Source organism: Belonocnema kinseyi, chromosome 7, assembly GCF_010883055.1.
Source record: "Belonocnema kinseyi isolate 2016_QV_RU_SX_M_011 chromosome 7, B_treatae_v1, whole genome shotgun sequence".
NCBI lineage: Eukaryota > Metazoa > Arthropoda > Insecta > Hymenoptera > Cynipidae > Belonocnema > Belonocnema kinseyi.
The window spans coordinates 23,078,296-23,091,841 of record NC_046663.1 but is presented as its reverse complement, the minus strand read 5'-3'; the positions used below and the strand labels follow the sequence as shown (position 1 = coordinate 23,091,841).

Sequence of the window (13,546 nt, the reverse complement as noted above, 5' to 3'; positions counted from 1 at the left end):
ATTCCTCTGTTTGGTTTAAATATTTATCCTCCTAAATACTTCTTAAACAATTCGGTTTAAAAGTTTAACAATTTAACTGAAAAATGTTTATTTTTTAAAAAATCGTCTTTTTCATAGGAATATTCATCCCATTAGAAGAAAATTGGACTGTTTATTCAAAAAATTATTTCATTTGTTGAAAACTAACTTTTTTGTTTAAAATTCATATTTTTTGGTTGAAAACTAAACTCTTTTATATAAAATTCATCTCTCGGCTTGAAAGTTTAACAGTAGGATAAATTTGTTGTCTTGCTTGAATAGAAAATTTGTATTTGCTGAAAATTCGTCTTTTTGGTTTAAATATTCATCCTCCTAAATACTTTTTGAAAATTTTGGTTTAAAAATTGGGAAGAATTTTTCTTTATTGCTTAACTGAAAAATCTTTAGTTTTAAAAAATTCGTCTTTTTGATGGGAATATTCGTCTCATTAGATGAAAATTGAACTATTCTGTTCAAAATTTTATTTCATTTGTTAAAAAATAACTTTTTTGTTCATAATTTATATTTTTGGGTTAAAAATTAAATTCTTTTAAAGAAAATTCATCTTTTGGCTTGAAAGTGGAACAATTGGAAGAATTTGTTGTCTTACTTGAATAGAAAATTTTTTTTTGTTGAAAATTCCTCTGTTTGGTTTAAATATTTATCCTCCTAAATGCTTCTTAAACAATTCGGTGTAAAAGTTTAACAATTTAACTAAAAAATGTTTATTTTTTAAAAAATCGTCTTTTTCATAGGAATATTCATCCCATTCGAAGAAAATTGGACTATTTTATTCAAAAGTTTATTTCATTTGTTGAAAACTAACTTTTCTGTTTAAAATTGATATTTTTGGGTTGAAAACTAAACTCTTTTATATAAAATTCATCTCTCGGCTTGAAAGTTTAACAGTAGGATAAATTTGTTGTCTTGCTTGAATAGAAAATTTGTATTTGCTGAAAATTCGTCTTTTTGGTTTAAATATTCATCCTCCTAAATACTTTTTGAAAATTTTGGTTTAAAAATTGGGAAGAATTTTTCTTTATTGCTTAACTGAAAAATCTTTAGTTTTAAAAAATTCGTCTTTTTGATGGGAATATTCCTCTCATTAGAAGAAAATTGGACTATTCTGTTCAAAATTTTATTTCATTTGTTAAAAAATAACTTTTTTGTTCATAATTTATATTTTTGGGTTAAAAATTAAATTCTTTTAAAGAAAATTCATCTTTTGGCTTGAAAGTTCAACAATTGGAAGAATTTTTTGTCTTACTTGAATAGAAAATTTTTTTTTGTTGAAAATTCCTCTTTTTGGTTTAAATATTTATCTTCCTAAATACTTCTTAAACAATTCGGTGTAAAAGTTTAACAATTTAAATAAAAAATGTTTATTTTTTAAAAAATCGTCTTTTTCATAGGAATATTCATCCCATTAGAAGAAAATTGGACTATTTTATTCAAAAGTTTATTTCATTTGTTGAAAACTAACTTTTCTGTTTAAAATTGATATTTTTGGGTTGAAAACTAAACTCTTTTATATAAAATTCATCTCTCGGCTTGAAAGTTTAACAGTAGGATAAATTTGTTGTCTTGCTTGAATAGAAAATTTGTATTTACTGAAAATTCGTCTTTTTGGTGTAATCTCCGAGTGATGAATTGGGAGACATTCAAAAAAGAAAAAAAACTTTTTTAGACAACCCTAATCAGTAATTAGCACATTGTATGAAACAATGTGCTCATAGTCAGGAGTTGGGACTCGTTTTGCACGGCTCATGCGCCGCGACGCCGCGACGCCGGGCGTCGTTTCTTCAGTATCGTGCGAGAAGCTCACCTCGTCGGACGTACATTTTTTTCACACAAGCCGATGTCATGGTTCGGGCACGTGGGACACCAATGAATGTTTCTAAATAATCACGAAAAAAAACCAATCTAAAAAAAATGAGAAAAATTTTGAAGAGAATCGGGAGTACTGATAGGATGATTGCACCGCGAGTACCTGCAATCAGGACCTCAAAATATTAGACGGTGGTGGTGCAAGGCGTCTGTGCGACGTCGCGGTTGCATTTATGTATGAAGGACGATTTCCGAATTTTCCAAATTTTATCAGTCTTGTGTTAAGTTTTGTGCTTGAAAGTTTTGGGGATTTTGTGTCCCTTTTTGTGTCGAAACACTGTGAGGAAAATCAATATGAACAAGTGGAATTCAAAATATATCATGACAGCTAATTAGCGTCCAAGTGATAATTCTCACGGGAACATGAATGGGAAACTAATTGAGAATTTTCATGGTACTTCTTTTTTTTTACTTTTATGTTTTATTCACAGAAAAAAATCCTGGTTTATTCATGGTTGGGAAAAATTTTTCACGGTCAATGAAATTAAAAAATTCGAACTCTAATTAAACCAGAAATATAAAGAATTAAACTATTAAATTTTTGTTGTAAACTGATCACTTTTTAAATTAAAAGTTAAATTATTTTTGTTTTAAATAGCCTAAAAATCGTTTAAAACCTTAAAAATTTGATTTTAGAATCTTAAAACATCTACATGCTGCTTTAAATTTTTTTAAATTTTAAATTATTTAGTTAACAATTTAAGAAATCCGGAAAAATATCAATAATTCCGTGAAATCTTCCAGTTTCATTTTTGACAACTTTAGAAATTAAAAATTTTTTTTCTGATATTCTCTGAAACTTTATTTTTTTAAATAAAAAGTAATTTCTTAAACTCACTTGAATTTTTTCTAGACATAATGGATATTCAATATTTATTATATATTAAAATTCAACAATTTTACTCGTAAATGAATTTTTTTGAATATTTGATTTGTAAGCACTAGCTTTAAATTAATAGCCAAATATTTCTAAGTATTAAGCAATTGTTCTTTTTCTGAATTACAAAATTTCAATTATTTTGATTTTATTTAAAAAATGAAAATACTTTGTAAAGGTTCAACTAGGCGTTTGCATTTGCTAACTAATAAGACTTAAAAATTAAATTTATTGAATCAAAAATGTACACTTAAAAACTAAAATCTGAAAAGAAAATTTTTTAAGTGAAATATTTTCGAATTGTGAATTTTACTTGAAGATACCATAATTTAAGAATATAAACATTTAACTTATTATTTTAAAAACTGTTGAAATCAAACTAGGACAGATTTTTTGTATAAAATTTTTTTTTTTAAGTTCGGTCAAAAAATAAATTCATTCCGATTTCCAGATTTTTCCCGGTCGCGTACAATTCCTGATCATTTCCCGGTTTTCCCGATCCAGCAACCACCCTGGTCGGCCCACTTTGTTCTAAAAAAAAAATTTTTATTGAATATTCATTATTATATTTTAAAAATACATTTTGGGTATAGAGAGATTCATAATTTTTGTTGAAAATTCCTCTCTTTTTTTGAAAGATAAATTATCTTGTTAAATTATTTGTTTAGAAAATAAATTTCCCATTTTTGGTTGAAAATTGTTGTTTTTATTAAAAATTTATCTTCTTTGGTAATAAATTAACTTTTATGTTAAAAATTCATATTTTTGGATTTAAAATATATCTGATCTGGTTGAGAATTCAACAATTTGATTAAAAATTCATCATAGGTTGAAAATTAAATTTTTTTTCAATTCGTTTTTTAAATTAATTTTTCCAAATTGAAAATGTAACTATTCTGTTTTTTATTGAAAATTGATATCTATTGGTTAAAAGTTCACCTTTTTTGTTAGAAAAATAATCTTCTTGATTTAAAATGTTTTAATTTTTTGTTTAAAAACCAACAATTTAGTTGAAAACTAAACTACTTTCTTGAAGGTTGTGCCACTTTATTAGGAAATCATTTTTAACCAAATATTTATAATTTGAGTTAAAAGTTCACCTCTTTTGTTGAAAATTCGTTATTTTTTTCGGGTTAGAATCAATTTTTTAGTTAATAAAAATTTAACTATTCCAGTTAAAAATTCATCATTTTAGTTGAAACTTAAAATAAGTTCTTCAAAAAATGTTTTGTGGTAAATAGTTTTTCAATTTTTTTAAATTGATGATTTTTTTTTAATTTATCTTCTTTGTTAGAAAATTAACTTTTTGAAAAATGCTCGGAAAAATGTATGTAACTTTTTTGAGTATTTAAATATTATATTGAATAGTCGTCTGTTTTTTAACCACTTTATGAATAAAACCATTGTTTAAGGTTCATAAATTTAGCTGAAAATTTTGTATTCAAAACTCGTTCTTTTTGTTGGGTTAAAATGAATTTTATCAACTAAAAATTTAACTATTTCAGTTTCAGATTTATCATTTGAGTTAAAAATTCATCTCTTTTCTTAAAAGTTAAACTGCTTTATTAAAAATATTAATCTGTTTTTGTAATAACTTAACCTTTTTCGGTTGAAAATTGATATTTTTTCTTACAAATTTGTCTTCATCGGTAGAAATTTAATCGACTTGATTTAAAATTTCCTTCTTTTTTTAAAGTGCAACGGTTTGGTGTTTTTTGTTCAAAATTTGTCTTCTCTTGTAGAAAATTAATTTTTTTTCTTAAAAATTAATATTTTTCGGATTGAAAATTTGATTGTTTCACAAAAAAATCGTCTTTTGGTGTCAAAGTTTAACAAGAATTTTTCTTTATTGCTTGACTGAAAAATGTTTATCTTTGAAAGATTCGTCTTTTTCATTGGAATATTCATCCCATTAGAAGAAAATTTAAAAATTTTATTCAAAATTATATTTCAATTATCGAAAACTAACCCATTTGTTTAAAGTTCATATTTTCGGGTAGAAAATTAAACAGTGTTGGAGAAAATTCGTCAGTCGATTTGAGAGTTCAAAAATTTGGAAAAATATTTTTCTTGCTTGAATAGAGAATTTTAATTCGTTGAATATTCATCTTTTTGGTTTAAAAATTCATTCTTTTGGTTGAAAATTTGACCATCTTTTTAAATTTCGTTTTTTTATATAAAATCAATTTTTTTGACTGACATTTTTACTTTTCCATTTTTCGTTAAAAATTCAACTATTGGTTTAAAAATTCATGTATTTTGATCAAAAGTAGTCTTTTTTTGTAAAAACTAACTCTTCTTTGTCTTATTTTTTGATAATGATGATTGGAATTTCCTATAAGAAACACTTTTACTACTTTTGAGCCTAATGAATTTTAAATAATTTTTTTTTTAATGGCATTATTATTTTTGATTTTACTGTTCAAAATTTATATGCTGACGTTAAAAATCCCACTGAAATTTTTTTTAATTGAAAATTCAACCATCTTTTTGCAAATTGCCCCTTATTGGTTGAATTTAATAGAATAAAACTTATTCTTTAACGCTAAACCACTTTGTTAAAAGACAATTTTTTTATTAAGTTTTATCATTTTAGTTAAAAATTCATCTCCGCTTAACAGTTTAATTTTTAAAAAATAATTGGCGTTTTTAATTGAAAATTCAACTACTTAGACAAAATTTAAATTATATTTTTTAATATTTATGTGTTTGGTTAAAGGTTCATCTCTTTGTTGAGAATTGAACTATTGTGATGAAAATTGATTTTCTTGGGTTAAAAATTCATTTTCTAAACTAAGAATTTAACTTTTCTACTTTTTATTAAAAATTTATCTTTTTTAGTTTAATTTTTTCGAAACTTATCTTTTTGATTTCAAACTTTCTTATTTTTAATTAAAAATGAAACTGTTGCGTTAAATTAATTTTGTTGAAAGTCCATGATTTCGGGTTAAAAAATTACCTGTTTTGTTCTGCTTTTTGTTCACTTCGTTAAAAAATCATTTTCTTGTTTGAAATTTACCAATTTAGTTAAAAGCGCAATTTATTTATAGAAAATTCGTCTTGTTGATTAGAAATTAATTTTTTTCAACTAAAAATTGAATTATTACATTTTTTGTTGAAAACTAATTTTATCTCCTTAAAAAATTTGACTGCTTGGGTAACGTTCGAACGCTTTGCTACAAATTTATTTCATATCGTTTCCTTTTTTAATTTAAAATTAATATTTTCGTCTAAAAATAAAGGTTTCTAATTTTTTGTGAAAAGTTCTTTTTGGTTGAAATTTTCTCTTTTTCATTAAAAATGCAAATAATTTGTTGAAAATTAACGTTTTTGTTGTAAAATCATATTTTTTAGTTGAAAATTCAACTGCTCTGCAGAAAATCTTCATTTCTTGACAAAGCTTTTTTTGTTAGAAAATTCTCATTGGTTGGAAATTAAATTATTTGGTTGAAATACCCTCTTTTTATAGAAAATTAATACTACTAGTTTAAAATTCAACTTTTTTGTATTTAAACTTTCGTCTTTATGGTTGAAAAATTCAACATTTATTTGCAAGGAAATTGAGCTATTTGGTAAAAGATTAACTTTATTGATGAAAATTCAACTATCTTCTTAAAAAATTAAACTATTTGGTTAAAAATTGAACTATTTATTTGAAATTTGAACTATTTTGTTGACAATTCGTTTTTTTTGTGAAAAATTAATTTTTTGTCTAAAAATGTAACTATTCCTTTTTCGGTTGAAAATGTATTTTTAAAAATTAATATTTCAAGTATTATTGATAGAAAATTCATGTGTTTTGTTGAAAATTAATCAGTTTAGGAAGAAAATTATTGTTTTTAATGAGTTATCATTTTGATTGAGGATACAACTATTTGGTTGGACGTAATACTTTTTTGTTGAAAATTAATTTTTTAATTAAAATTTGACTAGTTTGCTGAAATTTCGTTTTTTTATTGAAAATTAATTTTCTTGGCTGAAAATGTAACTGTTCCATTTTTCAGTAGAAATTTAATATTTTAACTTGTTTGAAAATCTCTGGTTGAAAATTAGTCTTTGAAACTGAAAATCTAACAATTTTATTTTTTCTTGAAAATTTGCCTTTTTTATTGAAAATCCATTTTTTTTAAACATTCGACTCTTTAGTTTAAAAACTTAACTATGTTGTTTAAGATTTATTTACTTGGGTAGAAAATTAATTTCCGTTGTTGAAAATTTATGTATTTGTTCGAGGATTCAACTACTTTGTAAAAACATTTGGTTGAAAAGTAATTTTTTATAATAAAATTTAGCTATTCCGATTTTGATTTTAAACTTACCCCTATTCGATAAAAATTAAACTATTTTCTGAAAAGTTCCATTATTTTTTTTTAAATTCAGCTATTTGAACATTTATCTTTCATGGTAGAAAAGATACACGATTTTCAATTTCGAAATAGAGTTCAGGGCGTGAAAAATGAATCATTTCTGGAATAATAATGACTCTAAGAAGACAAACTAGAAAAGAATACAAATAATCCTATCGTCTCTTTTCAAACTGGTTTTGACATACAATGATAAGTTATTACACAGGTGTATCCTACAAGGTATAATTTCTTTTCTATGTATGCAGAGTTTTAAATATTCGCAAGAAATACTAAATGAAAGTTGTTGAATTTCATTAAATAATTTTGAAATAAATTTGCAAGCTTACAAGCAGCAAAAAAATATTGAAATTGTGAAAAAATGTCGCTTATCTCTAACTTTTCCCTAGACAATTTTTGATTTTTCCTGACCATTATTATCCAAAGACTAGAATTGTAATCATGTATCATTTTTAGCACAAAATTTTTTATAAACGGAATAAAAAATTTCAAATTTATTTATGTTTTTGTCATTTATTCTTAGATAAAGTTTTAATCAAAATGGAAAATTTTTCAATAAAAAATGGAATAGTTCAATTTTAAGTTAAAAAAATCATTTTCAGCCACGGAATTCATCTTCAATCAATAAAAAAATAATTTTTAACAAAGAATTTGTAATTTTACACTATTATTAAAACTTTCAATTAAAAGTTATAAATATTCAACCAAACAGTTAAATTGGCAAATTAAAAAGATAAATATTTTTTTAGAATGGAGTGGAGAAATTTTCAGTTGAAAAAATTAATTTTCAACTAAAAAACGAATTTAAAAAAATAGTTGAATTTATAACCATATTATTCAATTGGCAAGATATACAAAGATGAAGAATAAAAAACCCAAAAAGACAAATTTTCAACAATATTTCAACAAAAAATGTAATTTTCAAGGAAACAGTTCCCTTTTTGACACCAAAAAAATTGCCGCACACAAAAAATTTCAATAAAAGAGATGAATTTGCAAGAAAAATCATGGATCTAACAAAAAATTTTTTTTCAACAAAATGGTTGAACCATTAACAAAGTACATCAATCTTTCTTAACCGAAAAAGAATTATTTTCAAAAAATAATGTAACAGAGTAGATATTTGAACTAAAAATATTTTATTTCAAATGAAAAGAAAAGTATAATTTATTTCTTTTTTTTAATTCAAGAATTCTTAAGAAAACTGATTGTTTTGGGTTTCACATTAATTTTCTTAATTGAAAATGTAAATTTTCCTTTTTTGGTTGAAAATTGATATTTTTAGGGGAAAATTCTTCTTTTTTAGTTGAAAATGACTCTGTTTTGAAATTTCTCTTTTTTATTGATAATGCCACTGCTTCGATTAAAAGTATCTTTTTTGCTGAAAATTCATATTTTCTGTTTAAAAAAAAATTCCACTGTTCTACAGAAAATTTACCTTTTGACTTGAAAGTTTAAAAACTTAGATTACATTTTTTCATATTTGAATGAAAAATCGTTACCAATCGAATATTCTTCTTTTTGGTTGAACATTAATCCTTTTTGTTGAAACTTTGTCTTTTTGGTTTCATAATTTTTGTTGTTGTAGAAATTTCAACTTTATTGTTGTATTGCTGAAAATTAAGTTTTACTATGAGAAGTCATATTTTTGCATTAAAACTCTTTCTTCTCTTTCTTTACCGAGAATTCTTGATTTGTTGAAAATTGATCTTTTTCGCTTAAAAATTTATCATTTCAGTTGAAAACTCATCTCTGTAGTTAAAAATTTCACAATTTCGTTGATAATTCGTTTTTTTACTGTAAATTATAATTTCATATTTTGGTTGAAAATTAATATATTTCAGATAAAAATTTAATTATTTCTTTAAAAATTAATGTCTTTTCGATTGAATTTGTATGTGAAAAAATCTTCCCCTTTCCAAAGCCGGGAATCGAACCCAGGTCTTCCGATTGGCGGTCGGGTGCTCTTTCTCTTATTTTTTAATTCTATTTCCTTTATCTTGGAGTTTTTTTTAAATGCATATTTCGGAAAAAATTAATCTTATTGGCTGAAAATTCGTCTTTTTGGTTTAAAAATTCATCATTTTAGTTGAAAATTCATCTGTTGGGTTGCAAATTTAACTATTGTGTTGAAAAGTCGTTTTTTTTAATGAAAATTGAAATTTTCCATTTTTGGTTACAAATTTATATATTTCAGTTAAAAATTAAATTACTTCTTTAATAATTATCGTTTTTTATCGTTGCAAATCCATATTTTTTGGTAGAAAATTAATCTTTTTGGCTGAAAATTCGTCTTTTTGGTTTCAAAATCCATCTCTCTCTGTATAAAAATTCAAATTTTTTGTATAAAATATCAACTGTTACATTTTCCGTTGAGAATTCATCTTGTTCAGTAAAAGTTCGAATATTTGGTTAAAATTTTTATCTATTTTATTAAAAATTTAATTAATTGGTTCAAATTTTAAGTATTTTGTTTAAAAGCCTGTTGTTATTTTTAAAAATTTAACTTTTTTATGAAACATTCGTTTATTGGAACAACAAATTCGTAACCTTTTTCATAAAACGCTTCTAAAAAATTCAATTATTTTATGTAAAATTCGAATGTTTTTGACTGATCTTTATTCTTTTTTTTTCAATTCTACCATTTGGTTTTAAATTTATTATTTTAGTTTAAAAATTCAATACATCGGTATAAAAGTCAACTATTTCCTCAAAATTTAATATATTTTGTTAAAAATTTGACTATTCTGTTGAAAATTAATTTTTGTGGTTAAAATAAATAAATAAGTTTGAAATGTTTTCATTTTTATCTAAAATATTTTTTTCCCTTTATAAAACTTTCTATTTATTCATGGTCGGAGAAAAGAGAAACCATATTTAATTTTCAAAAAAATCTAAAAATAGTGAATATTGTTTCGTAGATAGGACAAAAATTATAATGCTATAAAAAATTTTAAACGGTGATAAGTGGTTTTTTTAGGATGTTATGAATTGGGGACTAAAAATGGAAATGAAAGAAGTGCATTTCGATCGAAGGCTTGGATTCAAGGATTGCCAAGGGTGGGGCTCCATCCTCGGAAAATCTGGTACAATGATAAATTTAATTGAGACGAGTGGTTCATGTGAAAAGTGAACAAAAATATGCCCGGGATCGTAGTTTTCCGACGTCGATGGTCTGTCGGAAGCGATGATCTGATCGTGCCCGGAGGCTTTCTATTTATTCTACATCTTGTTTGGTAAGTCGAAAATTATAATTTTCCTAATTACTTAATTATCATTAACCTAACATTTGGAACATTAACAAGTTAGTTCATTAAAAATCAGGTTCGAACCATTTTCGAAATAAGAATTACAGTGAAAACTTTACTTACGGACACCTCTCTAGAGCGGACACCTCTCCAAAGCGGACACTTTTCCAGAGCGGACACTTCTCTGTACGGACACTTTACATAATTCCCCGACCAAAAAGTATAAGAAATTCTATTTTAGGCTACCTCTCCCCAACGGACACTCTCCATAACGGACACGGGTACTTTTTTGACCCCACGAGATATGAATTTACCTCTGCTAGACGGACAGTTTCCATACAACCTCGCTCATTAGCTTGATGGTAGACATAGGGGTGGGAATAAACGCGTTTTTATCTTCACTAGACCTGAAAAATACTTGAGGTCTCTCTATTTTTGACTGTGAAGATTTTGATTTTGATTTATTTTGTTTATTTACTTTAATTATCAATTTATTTTATTTTTTATTTATTTTATTTACGAGTTTATTAATAGTCATTAGTAATTATTGATTCAATTACTATTGATAATTAATTATTAATAAATCTCTGGGACGGACACCTCTCCTAAGCGGACAGAAAGTCGTTTAGGTAAGTGTCCGCTATGAAGAGGGTTTATTGTAATAATTGATACAAAAAACCAGGACCTATAATTTCTTAAATTGCAAGCCTAAATGTTGCATTTTCAATAAAATAGATTAGTTTTTAACCAAAGATTTGTATTTTGAAGCATGAGAATAAATTTTTAGCTAGGAAGATCACTTTTTTACTGGAAAAGACTAATTTTCAACAAAATACATAAATTTGCAACCAAAAATGAAATATTAAAATGTTTTGACGAAAAAAAATCATTTTCAAGCAGAAAGATCAATTTTTAAACAAATTAAATAAATTTTTAGGAAATTGATCAACTTTAGAAAAAGTAGTCCAATTTTCCACCAAGTAGTTTGATTTTCTACCAAAGAAGAAGAATTTTTCACAAAAGACATACAGTTGCAACTAAAAAAGCTTAGTTTATAACCAAAAGTGATATTATTAAATTTTTAATTTAAAAAATTTTATTTTTCCACGAAATAAGTGATTTTGTAAACAATAGAATGAATTTTTAACCAAATATTTCGACTTTCAACGAACTGGTACAACTTTTAACAAAATATTGGAATTTTCAACCCAGATGATTGATTTTTTACCGAAAAGAACAAATAATGAACAAAGGCGTTACATTGTTGAACAAAAATAAAATTTTAAAATTTTAGGTTACTAAAGTTACTTTTAAAAAAAGAGAATATTGAACAAAAAATATGAATTGCAAAACAATAATTATAATGAATTTTCAACAAAGTAGTTCAACTTCGAAGTGAATAATCGAATATTCGAGCAAAAAGATAAATTTTGACCAAAAAGACTGATTTGCAACAAAATAAATAAATTTTGAACCAAAAATTGAATAGTTCAATTTAAAGAAAAAAAATTTTTTTCAACCAAAGAAAGAAACCTTAAATCAATAAAAACAATTTATGAAAAAAATCCGTTTATTTTCAACAAACTGTTAATAAACTAGTCGTATTAATTTTCCACCAAAAAACTCGAAATTTTTAACAAAAGACACTAAATAGTGGAATTTTAAACTAAAAGATGTCAATTTTATACCAAAAATGACATATGTAAATTTCTACCTGGACAATTTATTTAAAAAATATAATTTTTAACCAATCAGTTATTAAACAATAATGGAAAGTTTAAATTTTTATTCAAAAAATTGATTGTCTACAAAAGAGATGACTCTTGAACTAATAAAATAAAGTTTTAACAAAATAGTTCAACTTTAAGAAGATTAATTTAAAAAAATATATATGAATTTGCAATTAAATAATATAATTTCCAGATAAAAATGATCAATTTTAAACCGAAAAGGAAATATTTAAATGGTCAGTTAAAAACTAAATTAGAAGGAAAATCATTTTTAACCAAAAAGATGAATTTTCAACCAATAAAATGAATATTTAACAAAATACATAAACTTTTAATCTAAAAATAAAACTTTCAAATAAAAAAGAAAATTTTAAACCAAAATTGGATAATTTAAATTTTTCACTAAAAGCCTTAATTAAAAAAAAATTATAATTTTGAACCTAAAAGATAACATTTCAACCAAGAATATTATTTTTCTACAAAAAAAAATAATTTTAACCAAAGTACAAAAATTCTTAACCAAGAACGATTACTTTTTAACTAATAATGGAATAGTAGTTAAATTTTGAATAGAAAAGCTTAATTTTCAACGAAACAGATGAATTTTTAACAAAATAGTTCAATTTTAAGAAGATTAATTTTCGGTCCAGAAAATTATTTTTCTGTCAAAAAAGAATTATTTTTAACAAACTAGATGATTTTTTAACCAAAAATTAATTTTCTCATTGTCTTGAAAATGCGTGCACTACATTTTTATACTAATGAAATTTTGTATTTTTTCGTGTTGTAAATAATGAAGTGCATTTTTTCACACTCTTTTTTAAGGAGAACAATGTTTTAGTACTCGTATTAAATTTTTCTGTGATAAGTACTTATTTTTAAATTTAATTATTTTTTTTTAAGGACAGAAATAATAATAAACAAACATAAAAATTGTTCATACTAAAAAATAAATAAGTAATTTTGTATCACTGTTTATCAAAATTGCAATCCCTTAACCCTTAAACGGCCAAAACGCCACTACCGGTACACTGCTTTTCAACGGCCAATAACTAAGACTATTCGACACTAGAAAAAATTTAGACCCATATATTCGTGCCTATTTTTTTTGTGAACCATTTTCCAAAGCTTTTCGAGTCTGTAATTAACTTTGAATCTCACTAACCGGTGGAATAAATGTCTAAACTTTTAGAATCTATGGTTCAAAGATCGATTTTTCGTTTTAGTATTTTCAAAATGGCGTCTTAATGGCAAAATTTTTGTGAAAACAATCATGAATTTTTTTACAATAAACGATGCGCTTTTCGGAAAAATCATCAGGAATAAAAAGTTCTTGTAATCAGCCAAGGAATACGCCTGAATTTCTTCGAAGCGTTTTGAGCAAAATTTTGGATTTTGCATATGAACAATTTTTGCAAAATT

General features: G+C 24.4%; 1 protein-coding gene across 1 annotated transcript in view; it reads left to right on the top strand.

Moving 5' to 3' along the window:
• The first annotated feature begins 1,854 nt into the window (after positions 1–1,854).
• The window catches only part of LOC117177333 (sn1-specific diacylglycerol lipase alpha), a 187,094-nt gene continuing 175,402 nt past the window's right edge, over positions 1,855–13,546 (top strand). The window contains exons 1-2 of the mRNA XM_033367959.1: positions 1,855–2,299; positions 10,127–10,382. Of these exons, the coding sequence (XP_033223850.1) occupies positions 10,288–10,382 (95 nt within the window). The 5' untranslated portion in view covers positions 1,855–2,299; positions 10,127–10,287. The remainder of the gene's footprint in view (positions 2,300–10,126; positions 10,383–13,546) is intronic.